This window comes from Hyaena hyaena, unplaced genomic scaffold, assembly GCF_003009895.1.
Source record: "Hyaena hyaena isolate Hyena2069 unplaced genomic scaffold, ASM300989v1 scaffold_207, whole genome shotgun sequence".
Classification (NCBI taxonomy): domain Eukaryota; kingdom Metazoa; phylum Chordata; class Mammalia; order Carnivora; family Hyaenidae; genus Hyaena; species Hyaena hyaena.
Window position 1 is genome coordinate 733,016 of NW_024080836.1, and position 20,050 is coordinate 753,065.

Below are 20,050 nucleotides of genomic sequence, written 5' to 3' on the forward strand. Positions count from 1 at the left end.
CTAGGCAATGTTTCAGCCCTTTGAATTTTCAGAGTCTTGAGAGCTCTGAAAACTATTTCTGTAATTTCAGGTAAGAAGAAACTGGTGTAAGATGATAGGCTCCTTTTATCTCCAACTTTTCTTGTGTATTATTGTGTTGTGTGTGAACTCCCTATTACAGATACGTGACAGAGTTCGTGGACCTGGGCAATGTCTCAGCGCTGAGAACATTCAGAGTTCTCCGAGCACTGAAAACAATCTCCGTCATTCCAGGTGCGAATGGGGTTAAACACTGGGGCTGACTTTAAGTACACTGTAATAATACTTAGGTAGAAACCACATTTGTGATAGTAGACTTGTTTTTTATTCTTGTTTGCCAGCTTGAATGCCAAATGATGTTTCAATGCAGTTCAGTTCCTAAAATGTTAGAAATTACATGCTTATTTATAAAGTCAGGCTTTGAGTTTAACAGAATTGCATGAGTTTTCTGTAAAAGTACTAGTGTGAACTCATGTGTGCACTCTCTGTGTCATTCTTTCTGCATTTATGATGTAAAGTTTTCTTTTTTACAATCTGGAAAAAGCTTTGCTAGCATGCCTTTACTAACTGGTTTGGGTTTTACCATTCACTGCAGGTCTATTCTGAAAACAGATCTCCTTTTACAAAGGAGAAAAGATTATTACTGAACAGCATGTGCCTGGCATAGGACTTTTAGTATTTTCAATTGTTTTATCTTCTGAATTATTGCTACTTGGAGGCTGGTATAAAGAATGGGTTGGAGGGAGACAGCCTCATGAAACACAAAATCTGAAATGAAAAATAACTGCAAGTTCATCTTTAGGTGCTCATGGCAACATATAAAACCGCAGGCAAGAAAGCATTCTGCCTAGGGGCACCTGGGTGCCTTAGTCAGTTAAGCATCCAAGTTCGGCCCAGGTCATGATTTCATGATTCATGGGTTCGAGCCCCGCGTTGGGCTCTGTGCTGACAGCTCAGAGCCTACTTCAGATTCTGTGTGTGTCTCTCTTTATCCCTCCCCTGTTCACATTCTCTCTCAAAAATAATGAATAAACAAACAAAAAAAGCTTCCTGCCTAGATATTTACACTTTCATTTTAAAGCTTCCAGAAAGCATACTATTCATAAATAAAACCTGCTTTTCATCCATTTCCCAAACCATCTGGCTATCCATTAAGCTCTGGTGTCTAAACAGCCAATCAACTGTTTATGGGAAAAGAGAATGTGTGTAACTAAGAAGACATACATTGTGGCTTCTGACACTATTCCTTGGATGACCTATTGTCTTTCCTCAGGTTTAAAGACCATTGTGGGGGCCCTAATCCAGTCTGTGAAGAAGCTTTCTGACGTCATGATCTTGACTGTGTTCTGTCTGAGCGTGTTTGCTCTAATTGGTCTGCAGCTGTTCATGGGCAACCTGCGGAATAAATGCTTGCAATGGCCCCCAAGCGATTCTGCTTTTGAAACCAACACCACATCCTACTTTAATGGCACAATGGATTCAAATGGGATATTTGTTAATGTAACAATGAGTACATTTAACTGGAAGGATTATATTGAAGATGACAGTAAGAAATATTGCTACATTGTTAACCTTAGTGTTGCTGAATGATTTTTCGACTATAAATAGTTGAGGCTGTGGGCTTGAAGCCATCTTCGTAAATATACATTATTGTATCCACTTTGAAAATAACTGATAGTCAAACTCTCATATATTCATAATGTCAGTAGGATTGATATGAAATGAATTAGCTTATTCTTTATATTAACAGGTCACTTTTATGTTTTGGATGGACAAAAGGACCCTTTACTCTGTGGAAATGGCTCAGATGCAGGGTAAGAAACACAACATAAAAAAATGTAGAGCACTTTGAGAAAAAGCAGATAGGAAAAAAATACAAGGGTATTCTTACATGCATATAATCAAGAGTAGTGCTACCTACCTAGGAAGTACCTTCTCTGTGTTACTGGATCACTATCAATTCTAAATTCACAGCCATTAAAATCACCCCTCTGGGTCAAGACCTTTTTTCTAGAATTTCATAATTAAAATGTACCTGATTATTACTCCAAAGTGTGAAGATCCATAGTCAATTTCTTTTGTAAGCCCATCAGACCTGTTTAATAAATATAGGGAAGAAAACACAATAAGAGCACATTTTGATCAATAATGGGTATGTGCTGTTGTGATGAGCTCTGCTGTGGTTGGAAAGATTCAGAATATAACATGATCTTCAGGGTGCAAGCTCAGTTGGGAAATTGCTTTTGAGAGAGTTGGGTATTTTTGAAGTAGCATGAAACCCAGTGTGCAAAAAAAGCCAATGGACAGATATATGTCAAAGGCATGTCCAAGTTTGAGTTTGCATACCTTACAGTTCTTTTGGTCGCATTCTACAATAAGAGACACTTTAATATCTTGGTCATCCTGCTGGTCTCTCATACTTAACATATTTTCCCAAGAGAATTATAAAGTAATTTTAGGTTAGGATATATATATTTTTTAGAAGTCAAGGATAGCAACATTAAGTGACTCTTAAACCACAGAACTTACACAAAACATATCTTGAGTCATCCCAGAAAATGGGAAACTTGTATGACCATAAATATCTAAGTGTATTATTGAAAAAGTATATCAGTTCTAGAGATGGTGTTGGCAGAAGGAGGAGGAGAATTATTTTCCTGATATTTTTCCTAACCTTTTTTAAGGGAATGTAGTAAATAAGAGCATGAATTCTAGAGTTCATATACACTTGGATTCAAACCCTAACTCTACCATTTACAAACCCTGACTTTGGAAAAGTGTTCTAGGCTCTCTGTATCTGAGTTTATTTATTTCTAAAATGTGGAAAGTAATATTGTCTCTCAGGGTTGTTATGGTGATTAATTAATTAAAACACATAAAGCACTTGGATTAGCCCCTGGTCTATCATGAAGGTTTATTGCATTTTAGGTATTATTTTTATTATTATGTATAATATAAAAGTCTAGATAAAATTTTAGGTAAGGTTGGATGATCCATACTTTATCCCTATTAAACCATAATAATCATTTCTCTTTTTTTGAGTACTTAGTATGCATTAGGTGATTTATATTGTAAAACTGATAGCCCCTGTTGTTGTCAAATAAAACTCTAAAGAAATATACCTAATTTCAAGACTTCCTATAAGGCTACAGTAGTCAAGACAGTATGGTATGTGGGAAAGAATACATATATACATCGCTGAAACAGAACAGAGAAAACCCCCCACCCCGGATAAAATTAGACCTACACAAATGTAGTCAACTAATTTTTGACAAAGAGGAAAATCCAGTTCAATGGAGAAAGGAAAGTTTTTTTGAAAAATGGTGCTGAAACAATTGTGAATGCATATGCAAAGAAATGGACCTACATATAGATCTCACACTTTACACAAGAACTAACTCAAAATCAATCATAGACCTAAATGTAAAATAAAAATACCATAAAACTTCCATAAGAAAGCATAGAATAAAATCTACGTGACTTCAGATTTGGTGATAAGTTTTAAACACCAATAACAAAATCCATAAAAGAACAAATTGATTAAGTTGGATTTAATTAAAATTAAAAATTTCTGCTCTGCAGAGACACTGTAAAGGGAATGAAAAACAAGCCATAATTGGGAGAAAATATTTGCAAAACATGTATCTGAAAAAAGACTTGTATCCATAATATATACTCTTAAAACTCAACAAAAAATGCCACAAATAACTCAATTTAAAAATAGGCAAAAATGTGGACACCCTATAAAAGAATATATACAGATGGCTAATAAGGGTATATAAAGATGCTAAACATCATTTGTCATTAGGGAATTGAAAATTAAAGCAAAAATGAGTTACTACTATGTATTATATACCTATTCGAATGGTTAAAAATCCAAAAAAACTGCCAATACAAACTGCTTACAGTCACTTTGGAAGACAATCTGGCAGTTTCTTACAAAATAAACACAGTTTAACCATATGATCCAGCAATTGCCCTACTGGATATTTGGCCAATTAACTTGAAATTTATGTCTACATAAAAACATCCATGTGAATATTTATAACAGTTGTATTCATAATCACAAGAAACTGGGGTGCCTGGGTGATTCAGCTGGTTAAGCATCCAACTTTTGATTTCGGCTCAGGTCATGACCTCACAGTTGATGGCACTGAGCCCCACATGAGGTTCCAGGCTGCATGGAGCCTTCTTGGGATTCTCTCTCTCCTTTCTTTGCCCCTGCCCTGCTACATGCGTGCATGCATGCTCTCTCTCAAAATAAATACACCTAAAAAAAAAAATTGGAAGCAATCAAGACGTCCTTTAACAGGTGAATGGATAACTGTGCTGTATTCATCCAGTGAAATATTATTCAATGATAAAAAGTAAATGAGCTATCAAGCCACAAAAAGACATTTATGAACTTAAATGTGTATTAATACATGAAAAAAAGCCATATTAAAAAGCTGTATTCATCGGATTCCAATTACATGAATTCTGAAAAGGATAAACAATAGAAATGATAAAAAGATCAGTTTTTCAAGGGTTTGGGGTATGGGGTTGCCTGGGTGATACATGCAGAGTATTTTAGGGTGGAGAAACTTCTTTTAAATTCTGTAATGGTGAACACTAAGCATCTGTCAAAACTCACAGAACTTTACAGCACAAGGAGTTAACAGTGTATGCAAATAAAAAAATTATTTGTGAGGTTGGGGTATCTCAGGTTGAAATACAGAACGTGACAAAGAGATATAAATACATTTAAAATGTATTTAAAAACTCAAAGAATGAATGGCATAATAAGTACTGATAAGCAAATCTGGAAATGAGTGATATCTGTAAGACAAGGGCAAAAAAAAAACCTCTGTCCTCTAGTTAACAAAGTTGTTTCCCATGTTAGTATGGATTAAGAGTCCTGAAAAAACTGCATGTATACTGGTATTTGAACAATTAAACATATAGATGGCAGATGATAAAAGCAGACACTTATTTTCCTCTTTCCATTTATTTAAATTCAAGTTAATTAACATATCGTGTAGTATTGGTTTCAGCAGTAGAACCCAGTGATTCATCACTTATATATAACACCCAGTGCTCATCCCAACAAGTGTCTTCCTCAATGCCCATCATCCATTTAGCCCATCCCTCCATCCACCTCCCTTCTAGCAATCCCCAGTTTGTTCTCTGTATTTAAGAGTCTCTTATGGCTTGCCTCCTTCTCTGCTTTTATTTTATTTTTCCTTCCCCTCCATGTTCATCTGTTGTGTTTCTTAAATTCCACTTATGAGTGAAATTGTATAATATTTGTCTTTCTCTGACTGACTTATTTTGCTTAGCATAATACCCCCTAGTTCTATCCACGTTTTTGCAAATGGCAAGATTTCATTTTGTTTTATCGCTGAGTAGTACTCCATTGTGCATATGTACCACATCTTCTTTATCTATTATCAGTCGATGGACATTTGGCCTCTTTCCATAATTTGGCTGTTGTTGATAGAACTTCTATAAACACTAGGGTGCATGTGCCCCTTCTAATCAGCATTTTTGAATCCTTTGGATAACTACCTAGTAGTGCAATTGCTGGATTGTAGGGTAGTTCTATTTTTAATTTTTTGAGGAACCTCCATACTGTTTTCCAGAGTGGGCACAACAGTTCATATTCCCACCAACAGTGCAAAAGGGCTCCCCTTTCTCCGCATCCTCACCAACATTTGTTGTTGCCTGAGTTGTTAATTTTAGCCATTATGGTAGGTGTGAGGTGGTATCTCATTGTGATTTTGATTTGTATTTCCCTGATAATGAATGATGTTGAGCATCATTTCATCTTCCTGTTAGCCAACTGGATGTCTTCTTTGGAAAAATGTCAGTTCATGTCTTCTGCCCATTTCTTCACTGGATTAGTTATTGGTGTGTTGAGTTTGAAACGTTCTTTATGGACTTTGGGTACTAGCCCTTTATCAGATAAACCATTTATAAATATCTTCTCTCATTCCACTGACTGCCTTTTAGTTTTGTTGATTGTTTCTTTGCTATGCAGAAGCTTCTTATCTTGATGAGGTCCCAATAGTTCATTTTTGCTTTTATTTCCCTTGCTTCAGAGACAGGTCTAGTAAGAAGTTGTGACCAAGATCAAAGAGGTTGCTGCCTGCTTTCTCCTGTAGGATTTTGATGGTTTCCTGTATCACATTTAGGTCTTTCACCCATTTTCAATCATGAACATACACACACACACATTTATCCGGGTTTCTAGTGCTATTTTCCAATAAAGAACAAGGTCTTCTTGGAGAAATGGCCAATTCTAGAGAAGGCATCTTGTAGTGCCACAAAGTTAGAAGGTGCTAAAAAACATACAAAAACAAGACACACAGGACGATGAGGTTACATCAAAGAGATACAGGAGTCAATGAAGAAGCTTCCAAAGACCAAAATTTGAACAATTTAAGCAACAAATTATATAAAATAATTAAATTAGAATTCAAAGTATAGAATGAATATAATGAGTAAATACTCATATAAATAAGTGATTGAATACCCATTCATCAGTCAATGGACATTTGGGCTTTTTATATAATTTGGCTATTGTTGATAATGCTGCCATAAATATTGTGGTGCATGTGCCTCTTCGAATCAGTATTTTTATATCCTTGCGGTAAATACGTAGTAGTGCAATTGCTGGATTGTAGGATAGTTATTTTATAACGTTTTGAGGAACTACCATACTGTTTTCCACAGTGGCAGCTCCAATTTGCATTCCTATCAACAGTGTAAGAGGATTCCTCTTTCTCTAGATCCTCACCAACACCTGTTGTTTCCTGTGTTGTCAATTTTAGCCATTCTAACAGGTGTGAGGTGATATCTCGTTGGAGCTTTTATTTGTATTTCCCTAATGATGAGTGATGTTGAGCATCGTTTCATGTGACTGTTAGCCATCTGGATATCGTCTTTGGAAAAATGTCTATCCATGTCTTCTGCCCATTTCTTAACTGGGTTATTTGTTTTTTGAGTGTTGAGTTTGAAAACTTCCTTATGGATTTTGGATACTAACCCTTTATCAGATATGTCATTTGCCAATATCTTCTCCCATTCTGTAAGTTGCCTTTAAGTCTTGTTGATTGTTTCCCTCACTGTGCAGAAGCTTTTTATCTTGATGAAGTCCAAATAGGACATTTCTGCTTGTTGCCCTTGCCTCTGGAGATGCATTTAGTAAGAAGTTACCATGGCTAGTGTCAAACAATGTGGATGGAGCCAGCCTAGATTATGCTAAGCAAAATAAGTCAGTCAGAAAAACAGAAATACCGTATCATTTCACTTACATGTGAAATTTAAGAAATGAAACAGATGAGGAGCATCTGGGTGGCTGAAGCTTCAGACTTCAGCTGAGGTCATGATCTCACAGTTTGTGAGTTCGAGCCCCATGTCAGGCTCTGTGCTGATAGCTCAGAGCCTGGAGCCTTCTTTGGTTTCTAAGTCTCCCCCTCTCTCTCTGCTCCTCCCCCGTTCACCTTCTGTCTCTCTCAAAAATAAAGAAATATTTTAAAATTAAAAAAAAAATAAATGAAACAGATGGAAAAAAAAAGGAGAGGCAAACCATGAAACAGACTTTTTTTTTTTAGCAGACTCTTAACTACAGGGAACAAACAGGGTTGCTGGTGGGACGTGGACAGATGATGGGTTAAAAGGGTCATGGGTATTAAGGAGGACACTTGTTATGAGCACTGAGTGGTGTATGTAAGTGATGAATCACTAAATTCTACCTCTAAAACTAATATTATATGCTAACTAACTAGAATTTAAATAAAAGCTTGAAACTAAAAAAAAATATTGAATAAATGAGAGATAACAAACAAATCCCCCATGCAGAAGAATTCCAACTAATTTATGTACATACTCTACTCTTAAGAAGCTGTATCATAACTCCCTGTTCCTTATTTGTGGGCTACACATTTGACTTCATTGCAAAGAGTGCACTATGGAGGAAAAAAAAGAGTACATTTACAGTGGAGAAACTTGACAAACACTAAGTACCTCTAGTCAGGTGATGAAAGTATCAACAATGATAAGTCATATTGATAGTATGTACCCTTGATATGATAGGACAATATTATTAACATCATCAATTGAAATAGCTATAATTGCTATGCTGACCTTAGCTCCAATTCCCTCTCTTATAGCCAGTGTCCAGAAGGATACATCTGTGTGAAGGCTGGTCGAAATCCCAACTATGGATACACAAGCTTTGATACCTTTAGTTGGGCTTTCTTGTCTCTATTTCGACTCATGACTCAAGACTACTGGGAGAACCTTTACCAGTTGGTAAGTGTCTTAGTCCATTGGGGCTGCTGCAACAATATGGCACAAACTGGATAGCTTATAAGTAGCAGAAGTTTATTGCTCACGGTTCTGGAGGCTGTGAGGTTTAAGATCAAGACACCAGCATGGCTCATTTCTGGCAAGAGCCCCTTTCTGGTTCATAAGCTGATACCTTCTGAGTGTGACATCAACAGGGTAGAAGGGGTTAGGGATCACTCTGGAGTCTCTTTGTTCAGGCACTAATCCCAATCATATCTCTACTTTCATAATCAGATCACCTCCCTAAGGCCTCTATCTTCTAATACTGTCACCTTGGACATTAGGATTTCAACTTGGGAGTTTTGGAGGGACATAAGCATTCAGGCCATAGCAGTAAGGTTCAGATTAACATGTATGGGATTTAATTTTATGAACATACATGAACCGAAAAATATCAATACTTGTTAGTAACATTCTAGAATACAGGGGAGGGTGTAGTACAGCAAGTTTGCCTAGAATCTCAATTGTTCATTCAGTACATGTACAGTAATGACTTTTTACATGAAGGACATTTGGCTAGGAACTACAGAAGATGCAAAGAATGTTCATGGCTTTGAGTTCATAATCTAGTTGTAGACATAAAAAGAACATGTAAAAATATTTTTGAAAATCAATGTTCACTTTTTTCCTATATATTTACTAAATCCAAGTTAGTTAACATACAGTGTAGCATTTGTTTCAGGAGTAGAACACAGTGATTCATCACTTACATATAACACCCAGTCCTCAACCCAGCAAGTGCCCTCCTCAATGCCCCTCACCCATTTAGCCCATCCCCCTGGCCACCTCCCCTCCAGCAATCCTGTTTGTTCTCTGTATTTAAGAATCTCTTATGGTTTGCCTCCCCCTCTGTTTTTATCTTATTTTTCCTTCCTTTCTCCTATACTGAAAGACAAAATATCATATGATTTCACTCATATGTGGAATTTAAGAAACACAACAGAATCAATGTTCATTTTACCACCAAACAAATCTTGGTCAAAATACAGGATGATAAAAAGTATTCGTCTCCTCACTATCTAATTATAGAAATAGGGGCGCCTGGGTGGCTTAGTCGGTTAAGCGTCCGACTTTCGCTTAGGTCATGATCTCGCGGTTCGTGGGTTCGAGCCCCGCGTCGGGCTCTGTGCTGACTGCCGGCTCAGGGCCTGGAGCCTGTTTCAGTCTGTGACTCCCTCTCTCTCTGACCCTCCCCTGCTCACGCTGTCTCTCTCTCTCCTACAAATAAATAAAACATTAAAAAAATTAAAAAAAAATAATTATAGAAATAAAATCTTTACCTGGGGACATTATAAAAAAAAACTGATGAAATTATCATTTATTTCCTTTAGACATTACGTGCTGCTGGAAAAACCTACATGATATTTTTTGTCCTGGTGATTTTCTTGGGATCTTTTTATTTGGTGAATTTGATACTGGCTGTGGTGGCCATGGCCTATGAGGAACAGAATCAGGCTACCTTGGAAGAAGCAGAACAGAAAGAGGCTGAATTTCAGCAAATGCTTGAACAACTTAAAAAGCAACAGGAAGAAGCTCAGGTACTAAGTGATAATAAGAAAAGTTTCACTGTTACAGTTGTTATTATTTTTATTGTAAATTTTAAGTAGGAATATTGTTGTAACATAGACATCAAGCTGGAACTGACTTTTCATTCAGTATACAACTAGTGTCATTAGAAAAGAGAAAGCTGAGGCACCTCGGTGGCTCAGTTGGTTAAGTTTCTGGCTTCAGCTCAGGTCATGATCTCATGTTCTGTGACTTCGAGCCCCGTGTTGGGCTCTGTGCTGATAGCTCAGAGCTTGGAGCCTGCTTTGGATTCTGTTTCTCCTCTCTCTGACCCTCCCTTGCTCATGCTCTCTTAAAAATAATTAGACATAAAAATTTTAAACAAAAGAGAGAGAAAGCTATTTAGACCTAAAATTATTTCTCAAGTTGGAATCAAAGGAGCTTTTCAACATTATATATAAAGAAATTAGCTTGGGGTGGGAAACACAATTGGGATAAGGTTAACTATGAAAGTGTCTCATGAAACCTGAGAGAAAAAATCTGATATTCAGTTTAATGTGAAAAGATATATAACTGATATTTCCAACTATTCATGTTTCACTTCTAATTATAACATTTGAGATTTTATTCTGAAGTTAATTGATCTCAAACGTTAACAGAACTTTATGTATACCTACTTTTAACCATTCTTTGGGGTTTCTGTAGCTTAAAAGGTGTTTTCCCCTATTAGACTATCATGAAAGCATCTGCATTAGATTCCAACTTTAAATTCTCATTAATATTAAAACACTATTTGATCTCAGGGCATGGTGAATGGGGTATCCATGTCTTGAGGAAAGAGACAGAAGAACAGTGTTGGCTTAAAAGAAAATCATAGGAAGACAGTAAAATCTGATTCAGGGCAGTGAAACTTACAGTTCTTCTACATCTTTGCTAATATTTAGTGTGGCCAGTCTTACTAGCCATTCTACTAAGTCCCTCACAGTTTTATTCTGCATTTTCTTAATGACTAATGATGTTGAACATATTTTCATGTTATTGTCTATCTATGTAGCTTCTATTATGAAGTGGATGTTTAAATCTTTTGCCCATTTGTTTTTTAAACTGGGTTTTTTATTTTCTTGTGTTTTAAGTAGTCTTTATATATCCTCAAAATAAGCCCTTTAGTCTTCAACAATACAAATGCTTTGCAAATATTTTCTCCTAGTTTGTAATTTTCTCTTCATTCTTACAATATTTTTAGGATAAAAGTTAAATTTTGATGAAATATACTTTATCAAGCCTTTTTTATTTGTTTGGTCATGCTTTTGGTATTGTATCTAAGACATTTTTGCCAAATTAACATCATAAAGATTTTCTATTTTTTCTTCTAGATGCTTTATAGTTTCATGCTCTATATTTAGGTCAATGATCAATTTTAAGTTAATTTTTGTGTAAGGAGAAATTTATATGTTGAGACTTTTTTCTTTTGCATATGGATATCTAATTACTATAGCACCATTTGTTGAACTAAATATCTTTTTCCACTAAACTGCCTTTGAACCTTTGTCAAAAATCAGTTGTCCAGATGTGAATGGGTCTATTTCTAGATTTTGTTCTGTTCAACTGATTTGTTGCTCTTTACACCAACACACATTTTTATTACTATAGCTATTTAATGTCTTGAAGTCAGACAGTCATAGCTCTCCACTTTCTCTCTTTCATACCTATTTTAACTATTCTAAGTCCTTTGTAACTTCACATGAGTTTTAGAATCACCTTGTCAATTTCAGTTCCATTAAAATCTGTTGCTATGTCTTCAAATTCATCATCTTTTCTTCTGTAATATCTGATATGCCATTAATCCTATGCAGTGCCTCTTTCAACTCAGTTTATACTGTTATCATCTTTAAAACAATCTGCATCTCTTTTATACTTTCCATTCCTCTAACATTTTAAACATATATAATATAGTTATAATAACTATTTAAAGTCCTTGTCTGCTAATTCTAACATCTGTGTCACATCTTGGTTGGTTTTAATTAATTTTTTTCTTCATTACTCTTCATATATTCCTGATTTTTTTTTGCATTCTTAACACTTTTCAATTTAATTCCAGACACTTTTAACTTTACCTTTTTCGGGTGCTGGATATTTTTGTATTCCTAAAAAAAATTCTTGATCCTTATTTGGGGACATTAATTACATTACTTATAAACAGTTTGATTCTTTTGCATCTTGAAATTTTGAAGAGTTAATAGGTAGAACTGGTGTAGCATTTAGTCTAAGGCAAACTATTCCCTATCATTGAGTAAAGATCCTTTTAAACACTACCCAATGACCCCTTAATGCAATGTCTTCAAAACCACTGTTACATGTATTTTGTCTGTTTTAGTAGTTGTTTCTGGAGGGAGAGCAAGTCCCTGTTACTAAATCTTAGCCAGAAGCAGAAGTCCAAATAACTTTGGTACATAGTGACTTTTTGATATATAGTGATTTTTTTCCAGATGGATAGTTCTAGGTATTTAAAGCATTATTTGAATGACAGTATATCTTTGAATTCGTAAATTCAAAACTTAAGTTCTTAATAATTCTGAGTTACTTTGAAGATGCACAACATAAAGCACTGTCTTTTTTTTTTTTTTTTTTTTTTTTTGGTGGGACAGGAATTTGACAATGAATTGTTTAGCGGTTACCCAGACTAACCATTTTCTTAGCATTTGTTGAATATGCTGGCTTTACTATTTTCATCTTACCATTGGGTACAGAGCAGTATCATCATTATATTTTATTATTTTTTTTACAAATTAACAACATGAAATGTTTATTTTTTTCCTTAAATATTTTATTGTCAAGTTGATTTCCATGTAACACCCAGTGCTCATCCCAACAAGTGCCCTCCCCCATGCCCATCAAACCCCTTCCCCTCTCTCCCACCCGTATCAGCCTTAAGTTTGTCCTCAGCATTCAAGAGTCTCTCATGGTTTGCCTCCCTCCCTCTCCCCAACTATTTTTCCCCTTCCTCTCCCACATGGTCCTCTGTTAGCTTCCTCCTAATCCACCTATATGTGCAAACATATGGTATCTGTCCTTCTCTGCCTGACTTATTTCACTCAGCATAATGCCCTCTACTTCCATCCATTTTGCTACACATGGCCAGATTTCATTCTTTCTCATTGCCTTGTAGTATTCCATTGTATAAATATACCACATCTTCTTGATCCATTCATCAGTTGATGAACACTTGGGTTCTTTCCATGTTTTGGCTATTGTTGAGAGTACTGCTATGAACATTGGGGTACAGGTGCCCCCATGCATCAGCACTCCTGTATCCGTTGGGTAAATTCCTAGCAGTGCTACTGCTGGATCTTAGGGGAGTTCTATTGTTAATTTTTTAAATTTCTTGGAGAGAGAGAGAGAGAGAAACAGCGTGAGCAGGGGAGGGTCAGAAAGAGAGGGAGTCACGGACCAAAACAGGCTCCAGGCTCTGAGCTGGCAGTCAGCACAGAGCCCGACGCGGGGCTCGAACCCACGAACCGCGAGATCATGACCTAAGCGAAAGTCGGACGCTTAACCGACTAATCCACCCAGGTGCCCCTCTATTGTTAATTTTTGAGGAACCTCCATACTGTTTTCCAGAGGGGTTGCATCAGCTTACATTCTCACCAAGAGTGTAGGAGGGTGCCCATTTCTCCACATTCTCACCAGCATCTATAGTTTGATTTGTTCATTTTAGCCACTCTGACCGGTGTCAGGTGGTATCTCAGTGTGGTTTTGATCTGCATTTCCTTGATGATGAGGGATGCTGAGCATCGTTTCATGTGTCTGTTGGCCATCTGGATGTCCTCTTTGGAGAAGTGTCAGTTCACGTCTTCTGCGCATTTCTTCACTGGGTTGTTTGTTTTTCGGGTGTGGAGTCTTATGAGTTCCTTATAGATTTTGGATACTAGCCCTTTATCTGATATGTCATTTGCAACTATCTTTTCCCATTCCATCAGTTACCTATTAGTTTTATTGATTGTTTCCTTTGCTGTGCAGAAGCTTTTTTATCTTGATGAGGTACCAGTAGTTCATTTTTGCTCTTGATTCCCTTGCCTTTGGGGATGTGTCAAGTAAGAAATTGCTGTGGTGGAGGTCAAGGAGGTTGTTTCCTACTTTCTCTTCTAGGATTTTGATGGTTTTCTATCTCACATTCAGGTCCTTTATCCATTTTGAGTTTATTTTTGTATAAGGTATGAAAAAATGATCTAGTTTCATTCTTCTGCGTGTTGTTGTCCACCATGATCAAGTGGGATTCAATCCTGGGTTACTGGGCTGGTTCAATATTCGCAAATCAATCAATGTTATACATGACATTAAGAAAAGAAAAGATTAAAACCATATGATCCTGTTGATAGATGCAGAAAAAACATTTGACAAGATACAGCATCCTTTCTTAATAAAGATCCTCAAGAAAGTTGGGAGAGAAGGAACTTATTTAAACATCATAAAAGCCATCTATGAGAAGCCCTCAGCTAACATCATCCTCAATGGGGAAAAGCGGAGAGCTTTCCCCCTGAGATCAGGAACATGACAGGGATGTCCACTCTCTCCACTGTTGTTTAACATAGTGCTGGAAGTCCTAGCACCAGCAATCAGAGAACAAAAGGAAATAAAAGGCATCATCATTATATTGTAATAATTTTATAAGAAAAGCTATAAACAAGTTTGGGGGTACCTGAAAATCTTATAAAATATACCTCATGGTTGGCAGAAAGTTCTACTACATTTCAAGTACTTAAGAGTTTATTTCAGATCACTCTAAATAAAACCCACTTCTAAATTAATGAAATACATTAGCTATCTACAAGGAAATTATTTATATCAAGGTTTAAATAAATATTATAAGAAGTAATACTTGTAGATTGTATATAAATATATTCTAAAGAATTGGATTATTTTGGTATCATTTATAAAAACAAAGCAATGTGCTTGAAAGTACTACATAGATACGTAGCACAGGATTAATGCATTCTGAAATTCTACCACTTTAGGGTAATATGGCATCAATTAAAAGAGTATAATCTTTTAAAGGTAGAAGTAAAAGTGCATAATGTCTATTAGAAGTTTAAGGAATCTAATTATCTACATCCTAATTAGGTCAACTAAAAATGTCCATTGTTTTCACTTAAGTGTCAGTTACTGGATTCCAGTGAAAAAATAATGATTTGATAGCTTCATACCTATAAAAATTTAAACTGATTCTAGGGTAACTAATGTCAGTATTTTAACAGGCTCTAGGATAGCACAGTACCAATCCAATTTTACCTCCTTACTTAGAGTAGAGGTAACAATGCCCAGATAATAGCCAATGTTGAAACAGAGGAAGGGGTTGGAGGCAGACACAGGAGACATAGTCTACCCATGAGATCATTCAAGTGTAACTCAAATCTTGCTAACCACCTGTGACTCTTCAAATTTACCATTTAGTCAATGACTTCATGAAGGCTAGCATCACTTCTGTTTTCGTTTAATATCTGTTGAGGGACCTCCTAGTGCTAGTCATTGTTTAGATACAAAAAGTAATGTATTAAGCTCAGTGAACTCACAAATCAAATGGAACTCTAAAGGATGATGAAAGAACAAAACCCAACAACAATAAAAAGGTTTATCCTAAGTCACCATAACTGTGTTTGGCATTTAGTCTGTGGTCATTAAATGTCTAATGGTGCCCAACATAACATATCCCATAATAGTGTATATTGGTTAGATAGGAAAAATTTAATACTAAGCTTTGGGGCACAGTTAGAAATATTGGTATTTAATAGATCTAATATAATTAGAGGTAAAATTGAAACAGGTATAATGTCTTGTGATTTTAATGGGGTTTTAAAACTGCGTTCAGTTTTAAAAATTTTTTAAGTTTACTTATCTATTTTGAGAGAGAAACTAAAAGAGGCAGGGAGAGGTAGAGAGAGAATCCCAAGAAGGCTCTGTGCTGACCGTGCAGAGCCTGATGTGCGGCTCAAACTCATGAACAGAAAGACCATGACCTGAGCCAAAATCAAGAGTTGGATACTTACAGACTGAGCCACCCAGGCACCCCAAAACTGGATTTATGTTTAAAGTGAAGTATAATTACAGTCATGTGGCTTTATTTTTTTAAGGACATTAAGATACACTGAGTTATATATGCTGAATCACATAGAAAGGTTATAAGAAGAACCAAATGTTACTCCTTGAGTAAATATTAAGCATATATTTGTTATTTGTTACAAGAAGAATTCATCAATGCAATGCTCTTAGTCTAAGTAAGAAGAACATTGGTCTTGTCACAGAGATGGGTAGAAACAGGTACACAGATATGAGAGGTGACAGGAAACATCTGCCTTTGAGGGAATCGGCAAATCACTGGCAGTGGAACAAGTGACAGATTTGAGTTGATGAGTGACACAGAAAATGTGTTGTGTCGGGAGGTTACTGTTGTTGCCTTAGAAATGCTTTGGTTTTGAGTTATTTGAACTGTTATCCAGAATTGGTAGGAAAATCATGTTTTATGCAAAACAAAAATCCGGAAGTGATTTAAATGAACATGAGTCAGGATTATGGCAAAGGAATATTACCACCACTTCCTTTGTTTCTAACTGCAAACAAGTCAATAAATGAATAACACTGTGTGTTGCACTGTGTTACTGTGTATGCAAAGTGAAAGGGAGAATTAAAGACTTTATTTGGATAAAAATAAATATATGTATATTCATTCATCAACAAATGCTGTATATTATGTACCTCCCATATCAACTACTAAGCAACTTTATTTAACTTGCTACAAGTAAGTGCTTCATTTATTCACTTTATTTTATGTTTACATTGGACTCATTCATATTTACAAAGGGCCATTAATATTTCTCATTTTCCATTACTAATGATATTAGAAGTGATACAAACAATCAAGAATTCAATAAAAAAGGTCTGGCTCTCTGACACTATGTAATTTTATAAATACACAAACTCTGAATTACTGTTCCATTTAATTGCTAGGCAATGACTTATACTGAGTCTTAGATCTAGGTTTCCATAATGAATATAGTATTCAATATAAAAAATTACCTGTTTTACATTTTTGTACATTTTACATTGCTTAGCCCAACACACATATTTAATCATATATAAAGTACTACAATTCTTATCCCTGGGATCATGGCAATCCTAAAAAATTTGTATTATAGCACCTTTAGTTTTAAACCTTTTTTTTCTTTTTAATTGCAGTTGAGATGATATTCAGAAACAGAAGCTATTTTGGAGGGTTTGCTTCTCCTCAGAAGGAAAAAACAAAAAGCATGTGTTGTCAAACTCATTATAAATTGTTTTATCTTCTTTCCTAAAATATGTTTAGTTACACAGACCATTCTCACACATAGTCTTTTAGGAGATCTTGAAAATCCATGTGTTGCTCTTCCTCCACCCTCACCTCAGTGTCTGAGACAATTGACAGCTTAATGCCTTTTTTATCTTTATGTACCAAACATTCGCTGGATACTTTTTATGTCAGGTGGTATACTAGGCAATGTGCACAAACACATATGACCAACTTCTTATCTAGCATTTATCTAGTGGGAATAATAGAACAAAATGGGTGGCTAAATTAGAGTTGTTTATATTTAGTAATGATATATGTAAAGAGTTGAACCAACATTCTCAAAATTTAATCATTTCTACTTCCATGATTATATTTAAAAACAGGAGAATACTTAATGAGAACTCAGCTTTGATACACACTATATTGCTGTTTCATATCCTCTCTAGTCATGGCTAGGTCATTTCCAGTCTTAAAATACTGAAATTACAACACATTTGTCTTGTCTCACCTTAGAGCTCGTTGTTTCTCTAGTATATACAGAAATTCAAAACAACTAAGTATACTTAGTGCTGAAACATGAAAAGAAAATATTTGAAGATCTCATAATCCCTTAAATGATCATATCAGGTACTTATTGACTGCTATGTTAATTACTTATTATTATTTATAAAAATAATAAATTTATAAACATTAAAAAATGTAAAACTAAAAGTGCTACATAATAAACTAATCAGGTTAACCTTAGATTAACATGACCCCAGGGACGTGAACTATAGTACTGAATATAATTCAAATAAAAGAAGAGGTCAAACTAGACAATATATCCTCACTACTTCTATCTGGTGGTAAAGAACTTCAAATGATTTGAGTTCACCACCAAAAGAAAAGAAAAGATCTTAGTCCTAGATTTAGAAGGAAAAAATATCACTCAGTTGTTCATAGTCACATGTGGGAAGAACAAGCCTGTGGATGGAATTGGAATAGTAATCAGATCAGCAACCACCACAAAGAGAACATTTGCTTTTAAAATGTAGAAGATATTTTTAAGAGAGCAATTTTCCCTTGAAATGAAGCTAATCTCAACAGTTGGGTTTTTTTTTTTTTTAAAGACTCTCGAAGAGATGTGCCAAACCAGACTTTTCTTGCCTTAATGCATAGGTTAACATACTGCTTTATACTGTTTTAAATTGTCACTATTAAGTAAACTCTCTTGTGGTAAGACACAATGAAATGACTGGAATGTTTACATATATTTAATAGTATTACATGGCAATGCGTGTACCACAGTCAACTGGCTTGTTGTAAACAGTGCCTGGCTTTGTCTCAAACAGGCAGTTGCAGCAGCATCAGCTGCTTCAAGAGATTTCAGTGGAATAGGTGGGTTAGGAGAGCTCCTGGAAAGTTCTTCAGAAGCATCAAAGTTAAGTTCCAAAAGTGCTAAGGAGTGGAGGAACCGAAGGAAGAAAAGAAGACAGAGGGAACATCATGAAGGAAACAACAAAGGAGAGGGAGACAGGTTTCCCAAATCAGAATCTGAGGACAGTGTCAAAAGAAGAAGCTTCCTTTTCTCCATGGATGGAAATCGACTGACTAGTGACAAGAAATTCTACTCCCCTCATCAGGTATGGTTTCTATTAAGTTTTCCAGTTTGTTTTGTCATTGCTATTGCTTTATATATGTATATATACTGTATTTGGTTTTGGCATATTTTTATAATATCTCATATAAATGAGGGACAGGGAACTAACATTTAATATAGTTATTTAATTAGTATCATAAGTTGTCTTTAAAAGAGACTTTTATTAAACCATTAATAATTCTTAAGGTAATCAGCTTTAAACATACACTATTTTGAGACCATGTTTCTAAACCTCCTCTTTTTGGGGGGTGAGGGTGTGAAACCTACCTATCAGATTTCTCTCTTCAGTGAGAGCTTTGCAATCTCTTGTTTACCTTTTTCATTTTGAGACCTCAAATGAATTTATTATCCTTGCATATGGGTGTCTGCCTTTATTTTCTGAGGTGCTCACTGCAACATATGTATAAATTTTAAAGAGAAATGGCTCTGGATTTTGCCTTGATCTTTTGATATGAGAACCGTGCTGTCATAAGTCTCCATTATGCTGACATGGTGTTGCTCTACGAAACATTAGAATGAAATGATGACATAAATGCTCTTGGAAGAGACCTAAATTGAAGACAGTGTATGTTTGCTCTAATTTAATGTGAACTACACAATTCTTCAGCATATCTTCAAGTCAATGAGGGAAAGTAGTTTTAAATCTTTGTTAATATATTTTATGGTTGCATTATATAGAGAGTAAATAATTATGAAATCTGTGATAAGTAGTTATGGCTTTGAACATTATTTGATTCCCCTAGAATTTCATGTGCCATGAAGTATTAACTCATAATCATATAAATTGGGTCAGAATTATACCCTAAAAATAATGCTTAAAGGGACACTATATAATTGAGATAAACCAAAAAACTGTACATCAACTGAGAGGTATGACATTTTTCTTATAAAGAACAAAAACTTTTCTAAAACTTGGAATGATAAGCACAAAATTCAGTGTAGTGTTTAGTTACTGGCTGAGAGGAAAGGGCATGGACAAGTTATCAATGGGTGTTTATTTTATAATTTATATTGAATATGAAAATAAAACAAAAAATAAGTCTGTAACAAACTCCATATTAATAACTTGAATTCTCTTAGTAGAACAAAATAGATGTGCACACACAAAAAATTAAAAGATAAAAATCATTTCCCTTCAGACAATGCCAGTATCAAGAGATCCAATCATTATCTTGCATAATACAAATATAAAGTATGGTTTTATATCAGTATAACACATTTGGGATTAACTGGAAGCT

At 35.3% G+C, this 20,050-nt stretch overlaps 1 protein-coding gene across 7 annotated transcripts in view; it reads left to right on the forward strand.

The window, feature by feature from the left end:
- Positions 1-20,050, forward strand: part of SCN3A (sodium voltage-gated channel alpha subunit 3) — an 84,655-nt gene that overhangs the window by 12,909 nt on the left and 51,696 nt on the right. For 4 of the 7 annotated variants that reach the window (XM_039242014.1, XM_039242012.1, XM_039242016.1 and 1 more), the window contains exons 5-10: positions 161-252; positions 1,292-1,564; positions 1,769-1,832; positions 8,172-8,313; positions 9,681-9,887; positions 18,505-18,795. In XM_039242014.1, coding sequence (XP_039097945.1) covers positions 161-252; positions 1,292-1,564; positions 1,769-1,832; positions 8,172-8,313; positions 9,681-9,887; positions 18,505-18,795 — 1,069 coding nt within the window. Of the gene's footprint in view, positions 1-160; positions 253-1,291; positions 1,565-1,768; positions 1,833-8,171; positions 8,314-9,680; positions 9,895-18,504; positions 18,796-20,050 lie in introns of all 7 variants that reach the window. The other 3 variants (XM_039242011.1, XM_039242015.1, XM_039242013.1) reach the window with 2 other exon arrangements.